The sequence below is a fragment of the Drosophila tropicalis genome, unplaced genomic scaffold, assembly GCF_018151085.1.
Source record: "Drosophila tropicalis isolate 14030-0801.00 unplaced genomic scaffold, ASM1815108v1 contig_593, whole genome shotgun sequence".
NCBI classification, from domain to species: Eukaryota; Metazoa; Arthropoda; class Insecta; order Diptera; family Drosophilidae; genus Drosophila; species Drosophila tropicalis.
This window is the reverse complement of record NW_027173070.1, coordinates 15,389,137-15,410,501: the sequence shown is the minus strand read 5'-3', so window position 1 is coordinate 15,410,501 and position 21,365 is coordinate 15,389,137. Positions and strand designations below refer to the sequence as shown.

Genomic DNA, 21,365 nt, shown 5'->3' with positions numbered 1-21,365 from the left:
GCGTCATTAATCACCAAAAGAAGCAACAACAAAGGCAGCAACAAAATGCTAGCCAGAAAACATTTGTCAGAGCCTTTTTGGGTTACTTTTTTTTATGTTTTACTTTCGCAAGAAGAGGAAAAAAAATAAACAACATTTTCTAATCACCCCCCAAACAAAAAAATAAAGAATGAAACTCTGTAAATAAAAAAAAAGTTTGCTCTTAAGACTCAGTACCACGTCACATGTCAGTTGAATGGAATGGCAACGGAGGGCGGCGAATGAGAGCTCCCTGTCTACCCCAACTATGAGAAGTCGAAAATATTTTCAAAAGGCCACCTGTCTGAAGGTTCGGGGTTTTTTTTTCTTTTGCTTTGTTAGAAAAATGGTCGCTAAATTTGCGTGTAAAGGCAAATAATTTGAAATTCCCAGGGGTTCTAAATATGTAAGTAAATTTAAATTGCATTTTGTATGCGTTAAAAATTTGTGCTGTGTTGTGTTATGTTACGTTATGTTGCTCTTCTATACACTTTGGTTAAAGAAAATTGGAAAAGTGTTTATTAATTTTAGGTAAAGGTTTGTTACAAAAAACCATGAGTTTGGAAATTATAGCTGAGGTGGTTTATTTTAGCTATCTGGTTCTACGAAAAATAAGGTAAAGCTGATCCTGTTTGCTTTGGTAAGAGCCAAACAAAGAATAGATGAATAGTCACTTTCACAACTTTCAAGACTTTCCATTATTATATTAGCAGCCCATTGTTAAAGAGTTTGTTAAATTTTAGAATCAGCAGAGTGATATTTGTAGATTGAACTAAATGTATTAAACGACCTCATAGTTTATTGCTCTCAGTTTTGAATTATAGATGAACAAATAGATTAAGAAGTTGTCAAAGATGATTCTAAGAAAATGTTTTTTAAATTTCGTTTTATTATAATTAGTATTCTTGTTAGAAACAACAACAAAAATTTGTAAAAACTCCAAGGATACTATACAATATCAACTAATCAGTCAAATTAAAAATGGAATGGAAATATATGGAAAACCTTTGAATGTTAATACTAAAGACTGTGTACTATGGTTTTGTTTCGTATCTTAACGATTGAATTGGTTAGGATAGAAACTGAAGAGTATTCAGAGTTCGTAGTAAATCCAAAGCCATATATTTGGTTATTCCCTAATTTGTTTTTTTTTTTTTTTTATATTTTTTGTCTAGCCCTCATTTGGCAGTAGTGGCAGACGTAAGAGTTTCTTCCAGTTTGTTCACTTTTCCTCTATTTTTTTTGGCCACAACAAGTTTTTGTTGCCGCTGTTGTTATAAATTTGCGTGTCAAAAGAGACGAGGTGAAGTTTTCTTTTTTTTTTCCTTGCTCCTGTTTTTTTTTTTTTTTTTTTGCTTCATTTTGTTTGATGTTTCGCATACGGAAGTCAGGTTTTTTGCTAGAGAGTGTGAGGAGAGGAGGTTGAATAGGGCAAAGGATCAGTTGGGTGTTTGTGCAATTGTTAATGTCCTTATCAGCGCTTCAACATTTTTACATGTGTCCGCATTTGAAATATGCGGCAATGGCAAATGTTTTTCTGGCACTTTGCATGCGCCCAGCGTCGAGTTGCAGCAATTGCAGAATTTGCAGGGTTCGGTTTCGGGTTTTGGGTGACGTTTTGCCGCTTCCGTTGCAGTTGATGTCAAGTGTCAAGTGTTTGGACAGTTGATGTTATTTATTATAACGACAATTACACTAAAATCCTGGCTTTGGACACATCAGAAGTTCCTTGATTTTCCAACCAATAATAATACCAACAAAAATTCATTCAATTTGCGTTAAATGTAAATTAGAAAACTGCTTTTTGCCAAAGAACTCAAATGAAATGGCCAAACATACCATATAAAGGCCACGCCCACACGAAAAGTTGGGGAAGATGGTTTGAGGAAGCAGCACGTGGACTTCCTTTATATGTTTTTTTTTCCATCCCTCTAGATATGTAAAAATTTGCTAATGTAATGATGCTTAAAAGTGTTTCAAAGTATTTCTTTGCCATTTGCCATGTTTATTTTTATTTAAATGCCGACATGTGTAACATTGTGTATGAATGTGTTCCTGTGTGTGTGTGTGCGGGCGTATGTGTGGGCGTTTGATTGAATTGAAAATGCTTTGCCAAAAAATATCCTTGCCTTGGTTGACTGTTTCTCTGGATTCAGCTTCAGTTTCTCTCTTCACTCTCTGACTCATACATTTCTTCGTCTTCGACTTCATCTTCATTTCCCGTCTGTTTTATTTTCAAGGGTTAAAGGCAAGTCGCACATAATTTGCTAAATGGCTTAAAATACGACTGCGCCTGTGGGTGTGTGTGTGTGTGTGCATGTGTTTGTCTCTAAATGGATTGAATTGCGAAAAAAGATAAACAGAGTAAGTCTACAACATTCACATAATATAGATTTGTTTCTCAGAGGAATATATTATAGATGCCTTCTTTACCCAATACCCAAGGGAAAATAAGTGAAAAGAGATACATATATAATTGTGACAGGCATTTGGTAGACGTTCACTAACATGTCCAGACGTTGTTAACCCCTTCTAAAAATAATCCTTCTTTAATATATTTTTCAGACTTTGCATTAAATTTGTTATTCAAAATATTTTGCAGAAATTGTAGTTAAATTTAGTTGTTCTTCAAAACAAAATGAGAACCTATTGTGGCTATGGTAATCTAAATGAATGTAATTGAATAGATTAATGTATCTGCGTGTCCAGTTAGCCACTGTTATCCTTAATATAGTTGCTCATTTTGCGATTATTTCTGTCTCTCGAAATGAGAAAACAAATAAAGATAATACTCACGAAATCTGACAAAGTTATCTAATAGGATAAGAGGTCAAATTACCTGTCAAGAACAAGGACACATTAAAGTCAGTATCGCTAGCAAATTAAACATCGAAATATTGCAGGACGGGCCATAGTTCTCCTAAGGCCAACAACAGATGCCACAAAGATAACAGGTTTAGGATAAATAGATAACAATGACAAAAATATCCTTGATACGTTGATATCGTTACATTTGCTGTAGACAATAATACACCATACCAACATGTAATATCAAACGAAACGAATGGATAGGTTTAGCCGATCTAGGTCTATGAAATGGCGAAACTTTGGACCTTGAAGTATGAAAAAAGGAGTTCGAAGCATATAATGAAATTTTGGAATATCCTTTGGATAAAAAGTAAACCACGAGTTAAACAATGTTTGTAGGCCTTTGGCATACTTTTAGCAAAAAAACTTGCCCATTTCATAGCCCTAGATTCGTCTCTATGTGTATGTCAAATTTGATAATTTTTAATCGTTTTTATATCTCTAAGGACATACTAGAAACAAAACACGTTCGATTAGTTGCCTTGAAAAGTAAGTAGAGCGAGTAAATTATGTAGATAATATCTATGGATTACTTTTCAACCGATTCTCATTCCCTCCACCCTCACTCATATGTCATTCGAAATGTTCATTTTGCAGCACTTCAGTTTGTCGATATAAACACACTTGTCCTGTAATCATTTTTCCATCCTTGCACAATGTTCGTTCGCTCTTGGGCTCTTGTGTTGGTAAGGTAAGTTCAATGCCATGGCACTCGACATGAGTTGAGTTTGAATTTGTTTTTATTTTTTTTTTGCCAGGTAGTCCTGTGACTTTGAGTGTGTGCACACTAATGCCCATATGTTCCATGGGCATATTTAACGAGAACCATGCCAGGCCACTTCAGCCACTATAATATGCCAAATTAAAAACGTTAACTAGCGCGCCGAGTGTCCTACTACGACTACTACTATTACTACAGCGTCAGCATAAAGAGCAAGTGAAGCCAAAGCAGCCACCAGCAGACTGTCATCATTATCATTAACAGACATCTGGCAACGGGTTTGCATTCGCACCTTCATTCCATTCTCTATTCGCCATTCGCTGTTCTGCATCCTTCATTCATATCCTCTTTGGTCCCCACCCCTTATGTGGTCCTGTTGCTGCGCTGTTGTGGCCCTTATTATTGTCGCTGTAGTTGGTGCTAAAGTGGCCTCCATGAGACAGTTCTTTATCCGGGCGATGATGAAAAAGAATGAGGTGCAGCTTCCGTTGCAGTTTGTTTTTCATGGCATTCGCAGACGGCTTAGTGCCATAAGTATGTGCATATGAACAACTCTGAGTGTGTGTGTGTGTGTGCCACTCTTCATGTGACATAAAAAGGAGAAAAAAAATAAGGCGTTAATCTCTCTAACAAACCAAGTCCGTTGCCTGCAACTTGGTTTTCTGCGGAAGGTTTATGTTGCAAATAACTTGCTTGCACTTTGGCCTAACATAATTTATGCAACTGCAGCAACAACAAAGGCAGGAAAACTACATTTACCAGCCCCGCCTACCCCTTCACACTTTTAATGTTGGTTGTTTAAGTAGTGGGCGTGGCACTCTAAAACTAGCATATATGTAATTACATACTCGGCATTAATGCCAGCCATTCTTCTCGCAGTCAATGTGGAAATGCAACAGCAACAAAACAAATGAAATTGAAGTGCAAAATAAGGAAAACTTAATACCACAACTAGTTATAACAATTGCAATTAAGGTTAGCAGAAGGAAAACACAAAACAAATGTTTAAATTTATAACTTGGCTTTAGTAACTTAACTAACTGCTGCTATTTTAATGTGGCTTACTTTTAGTCAAATATAAAATTGGGAAAAAACTAGCTAGAAAGAATCGAATTACTATATGAATCTTCATATCTTTATAAGGTATTTAAAAAAACCATTAGAGAATCTTTCCTTCATCTAACGCTTGATGATAAGTTTCTATTTGTCAAATCCTAAAAACTAGTTCCTAATTTCAACTTTTCCAATTCTATTCATCTTAATGAAACCATTACTCACTTAGAAGAAGCCCCATATTATTTCTGACTAGATTAGAGATAAAATAATTGTTTAAGTTTCAAGAAAAGCAGACTAAATAAAGTGGATTTCTCTTTCAAAGTTTTAACTAGTCCATCATTTCCTTTTTTGAGTAGAAATCCCTAAAAGTATGAAATTTCTTGCTAAACAAAACTTACTCTGTTCCAGCATTCATGTACTCCATCAATTGTATTTGCTTAAGTGGTCGTTATGAATTCATTACTCCGCGTATCACAAAGTAAATATATAAAATAAATGGAGACTTGTACCAAATTCTCTTCACCATTTACAAATACAACAATTTTGACAAGTAAGAACTAATTCTTTAATAACATAAAACATAAATTATGTATATATTTAGCATTGTCGAATAGTACAATCAGTACAATAACTCCAAGGCGAAGCAAAGTAGGGAAGAGCTTTATCACTTCCAACAAAATCGATTTGTTTACTTTAAAATCGTTCAACATGCTTTAGTTTAAATACATTTTGAATGAAAATGAATGGAATTGAATTTATATGTTGGATCACAAAGTGAATGATAATAAAGCGAATGATAATAATAATGAATTAAAATAAGAAGAAGGCACATTCAATGATTTATTATATGGTCATTCTGTTTTACTTTTAACTTTCTTCTTGTTAGTTGTCGACTGTCAGCCATTTTTATAGGCAAAAGGTGCAACTAGTCGACTATTTCAATAGTCGATCTTTTCCAAATTTTGTATATGCCAAGAGTAGAGTAGAGTCAACGACTTTCACAAAACTCTCTATAAACTATTGATATTTTATTAAACAATATTACCATCAACTCGCCTAAAGGTATCAACATTACTGTCTGCATTTATCCACAATTTTAGTTGCTATATGCAAAACAAGAAAAACAAAACCGAAAGCTTTCATAAACATTAAATAAGGGTAATGTTTAGATACATACAAAAAGTTTGTTTTAGCCACATTTGCGGTAAAGTTGCTGCAAATTCTGAATAATTAATTATAATTATTCAAAAACCTTAATGTTGACCAATGGCAAACGCACTATAAAAATAAACATAAATTAAAATATAAAGATAAATTATTATATTCATAAATCAAAAACTATTATTTCTTTTTTTTTTTTTTGTATGTCTATCTATCTTATGCATGTTTGATTTGCAATTGGAAAAGTGCAAGATGATGTCATTGGTTTTGATGTACAAACACACAAATTTAAAATTTAATTCATAATTTATAAAATTTTTGGCTTCTTTCTTAACAAATTTCCCAAGAGCAAAAGGAAAATGATTATTAAGAATGTTCAAATGGAGCTTTAAGTCCCTCAAATATTATTTTATAAAAATAAATTGAATTGCATTAAAGCAACAATTGAATTGCTTCGTATCAAGGATCAACAATCAAGAAAATGTGCTCCTAAAAGTATACAAGAATCGTCTATCAGCTTTATTCGTTATATGTACATGAATTTGTGAAACATTTTGATAACAACAACGTCACAAATGCCATTCGTTGAGCATTTATTTCTCACTTTTTTTTTTAATCTGAGAATATATCCGTTGCCTATGAACTCTATGAATTGTAAACCATTTAAAGTTGTTCAATTTGACTGATTGGAATCTGATAGAGGAGTTCCTGGCAGTCACCAATAGAATGCAGTTAATGATCTATGATTGTTTTGGACTCTTCAAAAACTTTGTGTCAAAAACAAAAAAACGGCAAGAAATTCCAAAGTATAATTGAATTCATTTTTTCAAAACAGTCTGTGTAAGGGTATTGCATACTTTAAGGATTAAATTTTCTGATATGATCCTACCAAATGTCTACAAATGGCTCTCTGTCATGAGTTTCTTTCAATTCATCTTATTTAGTTGCATTCCTTGAACAAAATTAATTTCAAAGTTGTTTATGTTTTCTTTATAAAACTCTTTCAAAAAAAAAAACATTATGAAAATCAAAAATGTTTATAAAATCCATTCATAACAATCATATCAACTCATATCGCATTGACGTGTCAATAAATAGTCACAATGTTTGATAGTTTATGAAGAATAATCATAAAACCTAGGCCTGATAAGGTTTTTGGGCTTGGTTGGGGGGCTTTTGGGTTTTCCCAATGACTACGAGTTATTGGCAAAAATAATATGAGAATTTGTTTGTTAGTTTTAAATAGACCCAAACCCTTGAACATTCTACGAAACACTAACATGGACATTAACAATTGTTCTCACCTCCGCCCACACTTTGTTTCTCTAAGGACGTTTCTGATTGAGATTTGCACTCAATATAATGACGCATGCGTTGATGTAGTACAAAAACTCTACGCTATGTGGAGATATGGCGCTAGTGAGTGAAGTCCTTTCTCTCTCTCTCTCAATTTCAAAAAAGACTTGTCACTTTCTCTTCTCTTTTTGGAGCCAGCTGTTGACACGAAGGATGTCGAATGTGTTGTCGCCTGAAAGCATGCTTCGGTTTTTTTTCATTTCCTTTTTTTCGAGGTTTTTCCTTGACTCTTCTGTTCGTCGTGGCTCTGAGTTGTCGTGAAAATGCCTTGGGTTTTTCTTTTTTTCTTTTGGTGGGGGAAAGAGAGAGGGTAAACTGGGGGAGAAAGAAGCAGTGGGGGTTTGTGTGTGCTTTGTAGTTGTTGCTGCTGTTCTTCTGCTGCTTTCAATTCAATTTTTCGCCAGCTGTTGTGCTTAATTTGAACTTTAAGCATTTTCCTTTTTGCCACCGCCATTGCCGCTGCTGCTGCCTCAGCTACTGCCACAGCCGTTGTTGTTATTGTTGGTGTTTTTTGTTGTTGCTGTTGTTGCTACTGTTTTGGGCATTTCCGGCTTTAACGCTGCCACCATTGAGAGCCTGAGACTGAGACTGAGACCGTTCAATGCGCATGAAAAACCCATTGGCAAGCAGCAAAAATTGTCAGCCATACTATAGACTATAGTTAATATTATAGGTCAGCCTTCTTTAACCGCTAATGAAGACTTATTTCACATGGAATTGTAGCAATTTTCATGAGGAAGAAGAACAAAAACCAAGAGCATTGCACTTATTTATAGTTAGAGAATTTTAGGTGAACCGTATTTCCTTTATGCCTTTATTTTCTGCGAAATATAGACCGGTTGACAGTATAAATAATGTGTTCCTTTGCCAAAATTTATGGCACTTGTATGTCTTCGGCTTCAACTTGACTGCTATAAATTAGAGACCAGCTACCAGCAAAACAAGAGAGAATGAGGGACCTTTAACTTCCTAGTGTTGCTGTTGTTGTTTGTCTGTTCCCCTACCCTTTTACCATTTCTTGAAGAAGAAAGTACAACCTTACCACACGCAATGGCCCTTTCACATATAATCATACAAATATAAATTATATGTACATGCGAAATTAACCACCGATGTCGATGGCGGCTTTTGAGGTTCCCAAAAACGCGTTTTTGAGGTAGCTTTTACTCTAAATGATTAGCAAGCCATTAGAGCCACTCGATTAAACTAATTAGAGAAACTTGTTCACATTAAAACTTAAGTAAGCACTTGAGTAACTTGTTCACGAGGTGGCCAACAATTTATTTAGTTAAACTATTTAATTTTAGTAAATTCATTAAAATTCTTATTTGATTTATGTTACAATATTGTGCAACAGAAGCAACGCGGTCCAGGTGGGCCATGGCCATGATGATGGTGCGGTCCACCATGATGGGGAGGTCCGCCATGCCCATGTCCCCCTCCATGTCCGTGACCGTGTCCATGTCCTCCCGGTGGTGGTGGCATTTCTGGTTCTTGTATTTAATAATTATGCGTGTATAATGAACGAGTTGTTTTAGCTAACTAAACTTCAATTGACAGCAAAAATCTTATCATAGTCGCTTATATTGACTTTCCGAATACCGATACGTTCGTATCTAATCTTGCTTTTCCATTAGATAACCCCTTATGGGTTATGTTAGTACAAAAGCGAGAAAACAAAAAATTAGTTATTAAGCAAATATTGTAATATTATGAGTAAGGCCAAATAAAACCCAACCAATTGTTATTAGTCATCATCAACAAAATTCAAGGAAAGCCCCCGCTATGGATTCCTATAGTGAAGTCACTCTGTGCTAGAGATAATAAAAGTTCATAATACAATATATTTAGGGCGATAATCATTTAAAATTTATGCATGACAAACTAAAGATAAGATTTGCTCGATCGAAATATTCCTTATAAATTGTTAATTCTTGCTAACTATATAAATGTTTGTTCACTTCAAAGAATATTTGACAAGTTAAGCATATATAAAGTTTTCCCCAAAATTGTTTTTCTCCGAAAGTAGCAATTTTTTTTATCAATTTTCTAAACAACTTGTTATAGATAACATTTTCCTAAAGTTTGGACCGTGCCATTTATTAATTTATTTGTTCGAAAGAACAACAAACCTTAATTACATAATTTGTAATCAGTAATAAATAGATAAGTGGTACATATTGGCAGCGGCTTTTTACTTCTTCACTCCTCTTAAATTTATTTTTCAAATGAATAATTTTCTACTTCTTTTTGTATCTTGCCATTGTGTTAACCCAATAAGACTCGTGAGTGTTCAATCTATTTTAATTATTTAATTTAACAACAAATAAATACTATGAGCTTTTCAAAATTATTTTAAAAATTGATTTAATCACATATACATATATGTATATACTAGGTATAATAGAACTTTGCATTAGCTTAAGGCGCAGTAGCTTTAGCACTGATAGTTGTTTGCTATTTGTAATTACCGTACACAAATAAACACCATATCCTATTTTATTATTTATATACATAAGATCATAGATTAACAAATTTTCGCCATTAAATGCTAAATCAATTAAACAATTTCCTCTTAAGCCATTAACTTTGAAGGGTTTGCAATGTATTTACTTTAGGGTGTCTCTGATAAAAAAGAAGGGTTTGAATGTATGTACATTATGGCCAAGGGGTTCCTATTAGCGAATACAGGTGGATGGAACCTTTAGCTGGAAAAAAAAAACCGTTGTTTCCGAATTATTTCTTAGGAAATCAAATATCCAAACGAATTATACTTATACGTAGTTATATCTAAAGATAAATGGGATTAAATTTCGTCTATCCAAGTGTAGAAAAGAAGTTCCTCTAGTTAAATTAAAATTTTTTTTAGATTACTTTACCAAACACTTTTCTTTTTTTAAACAATTCAAAAGAGAAGAGGCTATTAGAGCTAAGTATATAACAATTTCTTAGTTGTTAGCATTTTCAAAGTCAACTCTAGACTTGACTATTTATGCTTATATAAACACTTAAGACTTTTGAAAGTTCTACTAGATTATTTATGTATGTATATTAACGAAAAATCTTGTAAAGAGAATCCCTCATGCTTGCCTCCATTTTAATGACATTTCAATTAAACTTTCTTGCAAACTACAAAGTTAACATTGATTTCCCTATATTTCCCTAAAATTCCTTTATAAATTTATCCATTTATTAGTTTATATTCTGATCTTTGACTAAGAAAGTCACTTGACCCACTTGATTTATAATTGTTTTAACTTTAACTCCTTTAAGTTTCCCTACCAAAGAGTATCCTCGAGTCTACGCTTAGTAGCAGTTTCTTATCGACTGACCTCAAAACAAAAAAATCGAAACGAAACTATTGAAGGCCCTTAGGGCCAAACTCAATGCAAGCCACTTGTTAAGTGCTAGTGGTTTTCAGTTAGGATAAAAATAGCATATAAAATGCCAACGGATTTGGCTTTTTGAATTCAATTAATTTTATCTGCATCAATTTTCCTTTATAATCGCATCAGAGTGCGCCAGCCAGTCAAACTCACATGCTTGGAACGAAATGCAAAGAAAAGGGAAAAAGGAAAGCAAAAGGAAAGGCCTTTCCCCACTAAAGAAAAGGGCCGCCAGCTCGTAAAATATATAAAGTCATTGCAAAAGCCAATTTGTATATCAGCGAAAAAGGAAGGCAACTGCCTTTGGGAACGGGATGGGGTAGAGATGGAGGGTCGGCGATTATCAAAATGCGAATATGGCACACAGAAAGAGCAATACGAACTTACTTAAAATGCCCTTAGCTGGAACGTGGTGAAGAAGTGGATGCGGGAAATTTCCGAGCTTCTGGGCCGTGCTTTCATGGTAACAATTACATTTCACAGATTTTCGTTTTCGTTACTTTTTTTATTTTTTTTTGGTTGCTTTCTTTGGGGTCGCGTGTGCTGTTGCATGTTGTTGGTGCGGTCGCATTCGCGTCCGCTTTTGGTGGGCGTCCTTTATTTTGGCTTATGGAGCTTACATTATCGCCTGGCCAACCTCCCTCGTAGATGGGAAGATTGGGAACGGGGAATGTAAACAGGAATGGGAACTGGGCTTCTCGCGTTGACTGTCGACTGATGTGCGACGTCTAAATATGAAAATGTTGTGTGAAAATGTTTAAAATCCACGCGAGGCTTTCAAGCGCAAATGCTTAGCACGCCATAAGCGTCAGCGGCTGATTTTTTTTCAGTCTGTGTGTGTGCTGTGTGTGTGTTTGCTATGTGTGTTCAAAAGGAGTGGCCACTTTTGCATACTCCAAGGCACATTGGGGCATAAAGTGCCATTCTTGTAAGTCAAAATTGTTTAGATTTTCGTCTAGTTTAATAAAGTCAATACCAAATGGATTAGCTAAAATACTAACGAAGATGTCTAAAGGACAACCTATCGTTGAAGTAAGGTTGGATATCTATCGATATCGATCTCTATCTTTGACAATGACTTTATGAATATAGTTATTGCAATTGCCCTTAAACGTGTCGATCAACTTCATTTAGCTATGCGAATAAGTAAATCCTTAATATACTCTTGAAAAATTTCCTTAGTCGGCATTTTATTTGCCATACATAAAAAGTTTCCATATTTCGTTTCATTATTGAATTAACAAAAGTTCGAAACCTTTAAATAAAATTAAGCATACGCAGTGTGAGCTTATAATCATATTATCGATGCATGATGAGCTAATAGGGCTGATAAGCTCCATAGTCAATAGTTAGTCCCAGTGTTTATAATTGTTGTGTCCATCAAATTTTAACAATGTTATTAAATTTGGCCAACTTTATTTATACAATTTTGAAACCAATGTGCAGTGTATGGAAATGGCGTGTGGGCGCGCTAAGAAAGGAAGTAAATAGTGGAAAAGGCATAAATAATAGCAAATAATACGGCGACAATGCGCACAAATTTCCCGCTAAAGTGTAGTCATTGTCGACCTCGTCCTGGTCCTCCTGGTCCTGTGCGTGAGTTGGCGGTGCCAAAGTCCTAGGGGCTAGGCATCCGAAAAAAACCACTCGACTTGCTTTTTTGCATGATTTTGCTGTTTAAATTTATTACACATTAGATTTATGAGCGCGTTGAGTTGCCCACTCACACCATACCTTCCCTCTCTTTCTCTTTCTCTCTCTCTCTCTGTCTCTGGTCTCTTGCTACCAACGCCCACAACACTCTTAACACTTATCATTGCCTTTTGTGGAACGCCATCTCCAACAGCCTCACACTCCTCAACCACTGGATTTGGCTTTAATTTCATTATTATAATTTCTATTTGAACTGGGTGTGAAATATAATTTATATGTCCTGCTCCTGCCATATGGCAGCCCTTAGTTGCCTTGCTCTTTCTTATTTTTAAGTGATTCCTTTCACTCGGCTGCCACTGGGCATGCACAATTATTGAGCCTTCTCTCACCGACCACACACACACACACATCAAGTAGGTGGAACTGAGGTTGAAGCGGGAGTGGAAACCAACTTATGTGGTGTGAGTCTAAAAACCTTCGTGTGTGTGCCACTTCTGTCACTTGAGTTGCGGTTAGATTTTTTAATCACATGTTTTCTGGGTCTCTTGCGTGGCTTTCAACTGTTGGGGCACTGCACAGGCAAGTGCTTATTAGAGAAGTGTGACAGAATTCCAAGTTGAACCGGAAACACAGGTATACGCCTGTCCAATCAAAACACGAAGGGTCCAAAAGTTTTTATTTCACCAGCAATTATTTTATGTAAAGTATTTGTGGATTTTTGCATATTGCATATTGGTTTAAGTAAAGTGAAAAGTTCACTTGAGTTATACTCGAATATAACTATAAGAAATTATGTTTATGTGTTCATTTTAGCAACTGAAGAGTTTTTCAAACTTTACGATATTTTTCTATTAATACATTGAGTCGCATAGTTCAGCCATGATTTCCTTCTAAGAATTGTTCAATGACATTTTGACCATCTTATGAGCATGAGTTCTTAGAAAAACATGCTCTCGGGTAATTAAACCAAGTACCTATAAATTTCTTACTAGCTGGTAAATCTAAGAAACGATTGAGACACATTCAAGTTCAATGAAAAAATGATTGAGTAGTGAGTTGAGATGAGACACACGAATTAAGTCTCAATAGAATCCCGTTTTTTCCATGGAATAATGTAAGATAATCTATAATATATCTTAATTTGAAAAAAGCAAATAGCAGCTCACCAAGACTGCGCCGAGGTTCATATTCAATTGTAGTGGGTGTTCATTTAAAATCGAAAACTCCTTTAATAAATATCCTTAAATTAGTTGCGTTTTAAATTTTTTTTTTTTTTTTTTTAAAGTTTCTTACTTAGCCTACTTGAAAAACACTTTTTTTTTCTTCTTTGATTTGTTCAACTTCAAGAAACCTTTTTGATGGGTGGCAGCTATACTTGATAACAAATTTCTTGATTTCAAAAACTCGCAAAACTGGATTATTGCATGGGGCCTGAAGTTCCACTTACACTCCAGCATCTTCTATGCGATTCCCCAGGCAAATGCAGATAGGGTTTAGACGCTCTGCAGGAGAGAGCAAAAAGGACTAAACTATGAACAATTTGAATGTTGCCTAATGTTTGTCGAAGAAGCAGATAAACTTAATATTCTTATTTCCCTATGCTTAATTATTATCTAATGATATCAGGTATTTTATATTATTCCACCTACCTTCAGCCTGCAAGCAAAACAACGCTTAATAAATATTTATAAAATCTCTAAATTAAAATATTAGTCTTACACTATAACAATTCTAATCTAGATAATATCTAGATAAATATCGATAATAGTAAAATGTATTTTGAACATTTTTGTGATTAAGGAGCCTTTTTGGTAAATGTTTACTATTACTACTCGAGATTTCAGTGTTGAAAAGTGGAAAAATCGGGTAAAGCTAGATTTCAGTGTTGTCAAACGCTATTTTTTATTTGGCGCACTGTTTGACTGCCCTGGTAGCCAAATATTTGGTAAATGTTTACTATTACTACTCGGGCCCAAAACGCGCTCAAACTACATAATTTTGGTATCAAACGAAAGAGAAAAATTCCACGAGCTCGACCTCAGGTGCGCCTTGGCGATTTATTTCGTAGTTTTTGAGTAATTAACAAAAGAAAATTAATATTTTTGGCGGGACTATAGTTAAAAGTAGCTGTTTCCGGCTAAAAAAAGCTGTTCAATTTTGAGATGGTGTTGCCAAATGCCGAATTTTGGACACTCGAATACGCGGGCATTTTGAATCTTTTGTTCGCACTATTCTCAACAAACGAAAATATTGTTGAGTTTACAATATTTCTTGATTTAATAGAACAAATATAGTTTAGAATACAATATTCGGCTGCCAGAGCAGCCGAATATTCCTCGACTTTAGAGTTTAGATTAAAATATTTGGCTACCAGGGCAGTCAAACAGTGCGCCAAATAAAAAATAGCGTTTGACAACACTGAAATCTAGCTTTACCCGATTTTTCCACTTTTCAACACTGAAATCTCGAGTAGTAATAGTAAACATTTACCAAACTTTAAATATAAATAAGCAAATATTTTGAAATTCTAAAAACAAAGAAGGCTCGTCGTTCTCTTTTTTTCATTCACTTTTCAAAATTTGAAATATATGTATGCTTATTGTATATGGTGTAAAGCAAACTGACACGGTAAAACATAAATTATAAAAATTCCAAATATATACACATACATATAAAATATACGAAAAGTGGAACGGATTTTACATTGAAGAATAATGGCATCGATTGTTGACGCACCGCAAGTCAGCATGGGGGAGCCACTGCCGATATGGCTGAAGATTGACTGGCCACCAGAGGTGCAACATGATATATTCCGCGATTGGGGCACTTACTATTCACGTCGTCGCCGAGAGAATTTCGCCATGCATTATTATGATAAGGCATTGAATCTAGATCCCAAGGATCATATGACTTTATATAGACGCTGCCAGAGTAAGAGAAAGGCAGCTCAGATTGAAGGAGCCTTGCAGGATTGCATGGAAGCAGCTAGTAAGTAGTCGCTAAAGAGTTTCATGTAATTTCTATAACTTGCAATTTTATTTAGCCATTGCCGAGAAGGTGCGCGGTCGAGATGCCTCTATTAATTTGGAGATATGCGATGTCCTATACGAGCTGAATCAATTTGAGAAGAGCAAAGTCAATATCCATGATAATATACGCCAATTTAAGGGTAATAAGACTAAAAATTTTGAACAACGTTTGATAGTGGTAAGTCTCTCGATGCAAATAATCAATCATTACCCATGGTAATTGCTTTCCTTGATATTAGGTTGATGATGTTATTAATGACGTGACTGGCGATGCCTTAACCAACTTCTTTTCGAAACATAGCAAGATTGTGGATCGTGTAAATGATATACGTAAAGCCAAAGAGATTATGGACTATCGTCCTATGTGGAAAATACTTCGGGAGCAACAAAAATGCGATGTTGTTAGTATACCAGATGTTCAAGAACTTCTTTTATCCCCACTGGAAATTGCTCGTCGGAGACGTGCCTTCAATGTCTTCCATCAGGCCTACATCAATGATTCGTGGATTGATGTTCTGTTCATGAAAGATTTACGCAAAAATTCAAGTTTATTTATGCCACAATGCAAAAACTCATTTGGTTTTCTAGCCACATTGTCATCGAAACAATATGACATAGTGCGAAAGTTTATGGTCAGTTTTGGTTTGTTATTTAAGCCAAACAAAGCTAAAAAAAATGCGTTGTTTCTTTCTGCAGAAAATGTTACAATCTCGTAGTCCTCTTTATTATGTCAATTATGTTAAATATCGAAACAAGAAGCTCTTAGAAAGCAATCGCGAAGCCTATTTGTTCCGTGTACAATATCAAACTCGTCGAAATATGATTGCCGCCTTAAGGACTATACGCCAATTGCGTAAAGACAGGAAGGTTCCGGTAAGTTTTGTCTATGTATTACAAGATAGTCTTGTTAAATTATTATTCCGATAGCAATTAACTAAATACGTCGAAGCTTTAATGGGCGATTATGTTGTGATTAAGACCCATCGTGTAATGTGCTGGAAATTTGAATTTATTAATGAAGTTTACAATACTTTGGCACTGGCCTTAGTTGAACAATTTGTGGTGCCCAAAAATCTCAATCCTGCCGATCCGACAACATTATTGAAACTTCTTCATATGCCAACGGATAAACTAAAAGATTTTGTTTCATTTGTCTTTGGTGATCGTTCCACACATCAAGAGCCCGATCTACATGATCCGGCAACCGTCAATGCCAGGTAATATTAGTTTAAAGCTCTAATTAACATTATTCCCATGTTTTCACAATAATACAATAACAACAATGTAGTCTCCTCTGAGCAAAAGCTTGCCTCGTTTTGATCCCTTATGGCTTGCTTTTTCAAGTTTTTTCTTAGTTCTAACTAAAGAGGTTAATTTGAAAGGTTATTCTCATTGCATTTGTCAATGTTACAAGACTTCTTCGTTCTTTTTATATCTTTATAGAAAACTAATTGCACGACTCGAGAAACGTATGATGTTTGCCAAGTATGCGATTGAGAAATGTTATTTACATTATTTACTTGCTCAAACCCATTTGCAACAAGATCATCACGATGAATGCGCTTTCAGTGCACGTAAAGGCATTAAAGGTTTGCAATCAGCAGCATTAAATACCGAAAAAAGAGTTTAATTTGATTTTTTCTTATCCTTTCAGAGAGTCGTAGTTGCAATAGTAATATTTGGAAATTTTTAAATTTAGTACAAATAATCAAAACGAACGCCTCATTGCATAAACTAGAGCGGACTAGAGAAGCCCTGGAGGAGGCACTGCCAGTTGCCCGTGATTTGAAATCACCGGAACTTGTGATGTTCATAGAGACCTGCATGTTCTGCAATGAGGAGACAGTGATTGTGAAAGGAAGTGTACACAGCCGTCGCGGTAGCAAGCAATCGGATTTCAGTTCTGAACACCGTGCCAGTAGCAACTACTAAAGGAGATCCTATTATTATTAGATTTCTACCTTTAGCGAGAGATCGACAGTCTATTAGATACTCTTAGTACTTCATTTTGAGAGTAAAACGTGCAAATATGTATTTTAATAAGAGAAGAGAGAAAAGCTTATTCGTCAAGGTTTTGTACATAGCTGCAAAAGTCTCTGTGTCTCAACTTTTCGGTTTATTTCGAGCTATTATTTGTGAAATAAAAATTTTTTTGCTTTGTAATGTTTAATAGTTCGTGTATCAAGTTTATTTCCACATATTATCGGAAACATCTACTTCTGGTTAATTGAAAAACTACATACTATATTTAATGAAAGGCATCTTCCAACAAAAATGTGCGCTTCTTCTCTTATATTTGTGTTTACTTAGAAAAAAGTTTTTTTCAATTATTAAGTTAATTTAAAGGCAATTATTTAAAGCCTAAATTAAAAACATCAGAATCTCAGAATAAAAATAATCAGAAATCAAGAAAGAACATCAATTTTGAACGTCATTAACAGCACGTACCAATCCGGTTTTAGAGTAAGCCTTTTGTAAATTAATCAGATTTAATCTTGTCTTTAGTTTAATGTGAGTTTATGTGCTTTGTGTTTCCCATTTTTGCTTTAACTCAATGTCGCATGATGCCCATTCTATCAACAAGAAAGTACATCATAGACAATATTTTAATTGCAAAACAATGTTTTTGAGGAAGTTAATTTTTATAAATGACCATGAATGACACATACCAGAAAAACTTAACTCAGATTTGAAGTACATTTAGTAAAAAACAATAAAAAACCAGAGGGCCGGGGCTTACTTCGACCGCGTCAAAGTTTGTATACCCTTGCAACTTTTTTGGTAACTCTTTTCTTACCTATTAGCCATCAATGTGGAAGAACGTTTTATCTAAAAAGGCTTATGTTTGCGAAAGAATGGCCTACAATCATAGGAAATAACGAAGATTATGATCAATATCATTGTTTTCCACCGATCGTTCCTATGGGAGCTATATGATGTAGTCATCCGATCTTGATCAAACTTGGCACAGTTGTTTATAGGCATAATATTATAATATTCTAATATTAAGTTTCACGACAATAGCACAGAAAATAACGAAGTTATTGAGAAAAGTCACTGTTCGTGACTTTGGGGTTTGCATGGGAGCTATATCATATAGTGGTCCGATCCGGCTGAATCCGAGATATACAACCCCTGCATGTATATACAAGCCTACTTTGAACTCGTCTCGTCGTGCTGATCAAGAATATATATACTTTGTATGGTCGAAGATGCTTCGTTCTATGCGTTGCACACTTCTGACCAAAATTAATATACCCTTTTTGCAAGGGTATAAAAAAAACCAATCAAGGAATTCATATTATTTTAATGGATTTGTTTTGTTTATTTGATTCATTCCTAAACGGGAACAGTCTTAGGTCTAGTTTTAAGGGAATTTCGAGTTGGTTGTAAATAATAAATGAAAGTTGTGAAAATTTAGTATTATATTTTGAGTTTAATTCACATATTAGTCCACCTAACATAAGTAGATACATACAAAGTAATTATACACTTAGATAAGGTCCTTCTTTGACTTTCTACAGGTTAATTACTAAAAGCTTTTTGCTTTGACACTGAACGTAGTGAGAGGTTCTTGCCTGTATGTTAATTTTGTCATTTTGCCTCAAAATTTAAAGATAAAACTCTTAAGTGCTCCGTCAACTGATTTACTTCTCTGTACTAAAATTCGTATAGTAAAATAGTAAATAGTGAAATCTACAATGGCCAGCTATAAAAATGAAGTCGGTGTGATTAAAACCTTTGTTTTTAAAAATTGCTTCTATTCACACAGAAGTACAAACACACTCGCACAAACGCACACAGACTGAGCCAAATACACTGATACTTATACGTATATATCTACATATATATATAAATTTACCTGCGAAAATGTGTCGTAAAAATTCTATCAACTCGATTAAATTATAACAAGTGGATTTTCATGTTTTTGGGTCGCATTTATGTGTTTTTATTGTGCTAATTTTATGCGAGGCGAGGAGCAGTCGCCTTAAGGAGCAGCACCTTGGGCAATTTTGCCAAAATACTCAGACACATACACACACACACACACACACACACACACACTAAGGGAGAGGGAGAAAGACAAAGCGACAATGTGTGGGCGAGATAGGAGAGTGGAAAGGTAGACACAAACACACACACACGCATAGATAGGCACCTGTGTGTGTGTGTTGGGCTGCAATAATACTTGGCACACATTTAGTGGCAGCATTTAGTGGCACACTGCGGTGACGACAACGACGAAGTTCATTCTTGCGACATTTCCACCTTTTGCCGCTTTACCGCCTGCTGCTGCCTGCTGCTGCCTGCTGCCTTAGAGCTAACAAAGTTTTGCGGGCCTGTCCTTACCTAACACTTCTCACCTGGTGTGTTCCGGTCGACCCCATCGTCTTTTGTCTTTGTGTGTGTGTTATCAAACTTTTTGGCGCGCATGTGTTTATGCCACAAATGGCACTTTTGCGGCAGCGCATTTTATTTTTTACTGCCACTTTTCGCCATTTTGCTTTATCATTTTTATATGTATATATACTATATATGGGTGTGGACCAAGGTCTTGGGCTGAAAATAATAAATAAAGCGGCAATACAGTCCCAACAATATCCTTCACTATGCCACAATACTCTACAAACAGAACTAGTTGAAAAGTGAATTAAAGAAAAGTTGTCCTGCATCCTGACTAGAGTGATATCTATAATTTCGGCAGTGGTTCGATCAATCGATCTTTCTTAAAGAAATAGAAACGAGTCCTATACATATATGGAAATTGTGGGGTAAGAACCTTTTAATATTTACTATTAAACTCATTGGTTTATAAAACAGAGTATGTTATGCTAAATTTGCTTAGCTAATCCTACATGAAATCGTAGGAATCGAAAAATTTTAGAATTATAGCATACATTTGGGAGTTATTTTTAACACATAAAGAAGTCATACACTAGAATAGCCAAGGTAGAGGGAACTTGGTCAGATGTTTGAAGCACACAGAAGGAAACGGTTTCGACCGCATAGAGTATATATGCATGTATAGTTTTCATCAAAATGAGAAGCTGAGTCGATGTAGCCGACATTTTAAATGATATCGTCCGAATTGGACCACTATAACAATTAGTGATATTTACAAAAAATTGGAGAAGGAGTGAGAGTATTCGTATGAACTTGTGCTAATATTATAGTTCTAATGTAAAAAGTTATGACCAGAAAGATCAAAATCATCGGATATATAGATCACAAGTTACTATCAATATAAATCGGCTCTGCCTAGACGTATTAGAGTGTTATTCTAAAAATGTCTCAAACAACAAAGTAGAAAACAAAAATTAACATTTACTTTATTTCATTTTGCAGTAAAATATTTAAATCAAATGAATCAAAAAGTGGTAAGTGAGAAGAAGACATTCGTGGACTTAAAACTAATATCCCCTCAGCCTTCAGTCTATCCGTGGTTATAGTGTATATAAGTTTAAATAGTTGGATTTTATTGTCTTTGGTCTCGAAGAGCGGTGAACCTTTGGCGAAAGGTGTGCAAGCCGACTAATGACCCTATATTTATATGACAGGCCAAAAGTTTATAAATATTTATGGGGTTCTCTCTGTTTCGTGTTGTTTTTGTTGTTGTTGTTGCTGGTGTTGTCTCTAGTTGCGCTTGCCTCTCATCAAAAGCAACCTCATTTGCTTATTTTAAAATTCTGAACAGGCGTAGTTTCATTTTTGACACCCGACAGAACCCAACTCCATCTAAGTACCACTTCCACAACTCCCGGCTTTCATCTGCCATCTCCCTTCTAGCACGTTGTTGCCATTGTCACGCATCCACGTACTATATTTTTTACGCGCATATCATATTACAGACACACACACACACACACTCACTCACTCACAATGATGGCTTAAAGGACCCCTTTCCGGAATGGGTTTTAAGAGAGGGTACACTTTGGTGGTTTCGCATGGGGGTTTACAGGGGTTCAGAGGCCAAAACCAAAGTAAATAGAATCACGTACACTAATTATCATCACCATTTCATGAAGGGCGCTCAAAAATGTATATTTTTATTAATTTCAGAAAGGTAACGCCCATTTTCCTTTATATTCTTCCTTCCTTCCTTCCTTTCTACATGTT

The 21,365-nt window shown here is 35.0% G+C and overlaps 1 protein-coding gene across 1 annotated transcript; it reads left to right on the top strand.

Annotated features, from left to right (window-relative positions):
* The first annotated feature begins 14,792 nt into the window (after nt 1-14,792).
* On the top strand, nt 14,793-17,418 carry LOC137576951 (uncharacterized). Its single transcript, XM_068290297.1, has 7 exons — nt 14,793-15,207; nt 15,263-15,426; nt 15,488-15,880; nt 15,945-16,121; nt 16,176-16,465; nt 16,692-16,837; nt 16,903-17,418. The coding sequence occupies exons 1-7, from the start codon at nt 14,934-14,936 to the stop codon at nt 17,178-17,180; spliced, it is 1,722 nt and encodes a 573-aa protein (XP_068146398.1). The 5' UTR covers nt 14,793-14,933; the 3' UTR covers nt 17,181-17,418.
* Nucleotides 17,419-21,365: the final 3,947 nt, after the last annotated feature.

Bases quoted from the DNA above. Each gene is read 5' to 3' on its own strand.
- LOC137576951 (XM_068290297.1), top strand. From the start codon at position 14,934: ATGGCATCGATTGTTGACGCACCGCAAGTCAGCATGGGGGAGCCACTG. The intron at 15,881-15,944 runs GTCAGTTTTGGT...TTCTTTCTGCAG, and splicing joins ACATAGTGCGAAAGTTTATG to AAAATGTTACAATCTCGTAG. The intron at 16,466-16,691 runs GTAATATTAGTT...ATATCTTTATAG, and splicing joins CCGGCAACCGTCAATGCCAG to AAAACTAATTGCACGACTCG.